General features: G+C 40.7%; 1 protein-coding gene across 3 annotated transcripts in view; it reads right to left on the bottom strand.

Moving 5' to 3' along the window:
• Positions 1-606: 606 nt before the first annotated feature.
• The window catches only part of LOC111374973 (delta(24)-sterol reductase), a 4,487-nt gene continuing 1,968 nt past the window's right edge, over positions 607-3,125 (bottom strand). For 2 of the 3 annotated variants that reach the window (XM_022997732.1, XM_022997735.1), the window contains exons 2-3: positions 1,406-2,670; positions 607-1,276 (exon numbers count right to left, since the gene is read on the bottom strand). In XM_022997732.1, the coding sequence (XP_022853500.1) occupies positions 818-1,276; positions 1,406-2,653 (1,707 nt within the window). In that variant the 5' untranslated portion in view covers positions 2,654-2,670 and the 3' untranslated portion in view covers positions 607-817. Of the gene's footprint in view, positions 1,277-1,405; positions 2,681-3,125 lie in introns of all 3 variants that reach the window. The other variant, XM_022997734.1, reaches the window with a different exon arrangement.

Genomic DNA, 3,125 nt, shown 5'->3' with positions numbered 1-3,125 from the left:
AAATAGGATCCAGATTAGTATCTGCCACACTGGAAATATCAGATTTGCTAACATGGGACTTCGAAAGTAAGTTCTTCAATTTACCAGAGAGAGAAAAACTTCATTATTAATAGGGTGGACGGCTTTATCCATGTTTGACAACATCATATTTTGAAATTTATATATCTAGAACACGAAGTTTACTAACCCATAAGCTCTTCCACAACATGGTAGAAAACAGTATTTGATTCAACCATGCTACATTGCAAGAAAAGTTTAACATCTATTCTACCATTGAACTGTTTTAAAAACAATCAACTTTTACGGTCAATCATTTCCTGCCACCAATGCATCTGTCAATTAGAATGTCAACATTTTCTGGCAAAATAGCTTAATTCTATTTGATCAGGAGCCAGCACAAATGAAGTAGCTGAAATTAATTTTTCACAAAATAACGACATCCCAGCCCTCCCAATTTATTTGGCTCATTTTGCGTTGATTACTTAGATAAAAATTCCAATAGCGCATAAGTAATGCACAAAAGATCCATCTTCATACGCAGTATGGGAATAGTTTTGGTGAGTTGGCCTATGCCAATTCAGAATGGATTTTCCAAAAATAATAATATGTCACCCGTCACGAATAATGCAGGCCATTTTCCATCAAAATGGAACTTAGATTGTCATTGCAAATGATGAAATCTGATTAACACAAGTAAATTAGGCCCAATGCAGAGCTAAACACGAAAAAGGGAAATCCGAGAATCCATCCAAATACCAAACCGAAAGGGGGAAAACGGAAAATTTAGATAATCATAACAAAACCATTCAACTGCTCCCTAATAATCTGCTGGTTGATCAGCTTCAGCATCTGGAGCGTCCACAATTGCCTGCTCAGCTTCCTGCACCTCTTTCTCAGTCTTCCTACCTTTCTTACACTTATAATACACACTCATGAAGGTACCAACAGCTCCATACTTCTTCCTGCATTGCTCATAAAGACCAGCATCAAACATTCTCCAGAAATTCTTTTCATTAAGCTCGGATACTGCATATTGTGGCTGGAACCCATGGTTTTCAATCAACCAGTTCTCCATTCGACGCACTGCATCAGCTCCATCAAACACCTCGCCCCTCAAGACAGGTCCAGGAGCATAATAGACCCCAACATCAGTATACATCTGAGCATACTGTGTATCACCCTGCCTCCTCTGGAGCTCAAATCCTGGTTCGGGATACACCATAGTTTTCACAGGGAGCTTATACAGTCTGTGTGGACATAGCCACATGGGATATATCTAGAGAAACACAATTGTTAGAAAATTTGAAATTGGGAGCTCAAGCATGAAGATATAGGCAAAACAACAGATGCTATTCCTTAGGGGTTTGCATATTTTTCAATTCAGAAACAAATAAGACTATAATACCTCCATCTCACGATCAACCCACTCCAGAGCATCTCCAACCTTGTAAAGAGGAACAAGCATATCTTGAATGACGTGCATCTCATGGTAATAATTCCTGATAGCGTCGCCTTGAGTAGCCTTGAGAAGAGAAACCTTGGGGGGCATCAACCACCCAAAGAGAAACCTGAACCACCATTGATCAGCAAATGGAAGGATAAGCTTACCTTCCCAGTATAAGCATCTTGTATGCCTGTGATAATATTCTCTGGTGGGAATATACTCCACGAATTCCCCCTTTTTCAATGCAGTCTGTGCATGTTGGTAGAACCAGGGTTTGAACCACCAACCAACACTGTTGATTTTATTACCCTTCCCTTTGGCTTCTTCTTTCGAAGCATATCTTCCCGTCATGCACACAGCTTCTGTCGGAGTGTAAATCATGGTTTCGACAAAGTCTGGTACCTTTTCAGGGTTGTCCTGATCTCCATCCCTTGGAGCAAAAGAATCCACGTATGCTTGTGCAATCTCCTTCAGGTTACCCATTACAGGCTTGTATGTCAGTCTCATGTATTCCTTGACAGGTATAAGCTTAATCTCGGCTGCAACAAGGAGTCCTAACGTCCCTTGAGACCAGGGGACAGCATAGAAAAGATCAGAATACTCATTGTCTTTCGTAGCTCTAACCAACTTCCCATCTGCCAAAACAATTTCATAGGCCACAACAGTATCAGAGAACAAGCCATAAATATGGGAGCTTCCTTCAATACCATAGCCATTGATCAGACCACCAACAGTAAGATCATCAAGCTCAGCAACAACTGCAAGGGAAAGATTCATTGGGACAGTGACCCTGCTTATCTGACCCATGTTGACCAAAGGCTCTACTCTGGCAATCATTCTCTCCCTGTCAACATCGAGAACATTTCTGAATGCAGAAAGATCGACTTCAAAATGACGAGCACGTTTATAGTCCACATTACGCATTCCCACAGCAATCCAGGGTTTTCGGGCTGTGCAGACCAGCCCATCCTTTTTTGGGTCCCGCTCCTTGAGGCGTTTTACAACTTTCTTAACATTTTCATCGTGCTCCTTCTGGCGTTGCTTGAAGGATTTGCACTCGGATCTCACATCTCCGAGATATGTAAGGAAGTACAATGTGAAGGAAATGGGAAGAACAACAAAGATAACAATAATCCATCGGAATTGAACAAAGTAGTCTACCCAAACCTTCTTCCTCTTTGGGCGCAGGGGGGCCTCAAGATCTGACATGTTGGAAATGATGAGGCCTGTGATAGAAAAGATGAAACGTTAAAGAATCTTTAGCCAACCTCATATCGTCAATGATAAAAAAATTTCTAGGGTTGATACAGAAAGAAGTAGTGCAACAAAATACTGAAGTTATTCAACATATGAACAGCCATATACAAACACCACTCTTGTGAGGAAAAAGCCAGTCCTGATTAACATATATACTTACAGCCTAAAACAGACCCACAAGGAACAATGAGAATAGAGAAATGCCACCATCACTCGAGACTGATGCAACTGACAAATTTGATCCGTAGCTATACTGGACTCTCTGACTACGGCGCAAATAGATGGATTAAACCTATTAATTGCACCACTTGCAACTGAAGCCAGCAAATTGTTGTGTCTAAGACTCACACTTACAAAGTCTAACGACACCTTTGCATCACGTTTTTATAATCCATACTTCACTTGAAAAGTAAAATTATAAGTT

The sequence above is a fragment of the Olea europaea genome, unplaced genomic scaffold (assembly GCF_002742605.1).
Source record: "Olea europaea var. sylvestris unplaced genomic scaffold, O_europaea_v1 scaffold132, whole genome shotgun sequence".
In the NCBI taxonomy this organism is placed as follows: Eukaryota; Viridiplantae; Streptophyta; class Magnoliopsida; order Lamiales; family Oleaceae; genus Olea; species Olea europaea.
This window is presented reverse-complemented; position numbering and strand designations above follow the sequence as displayed.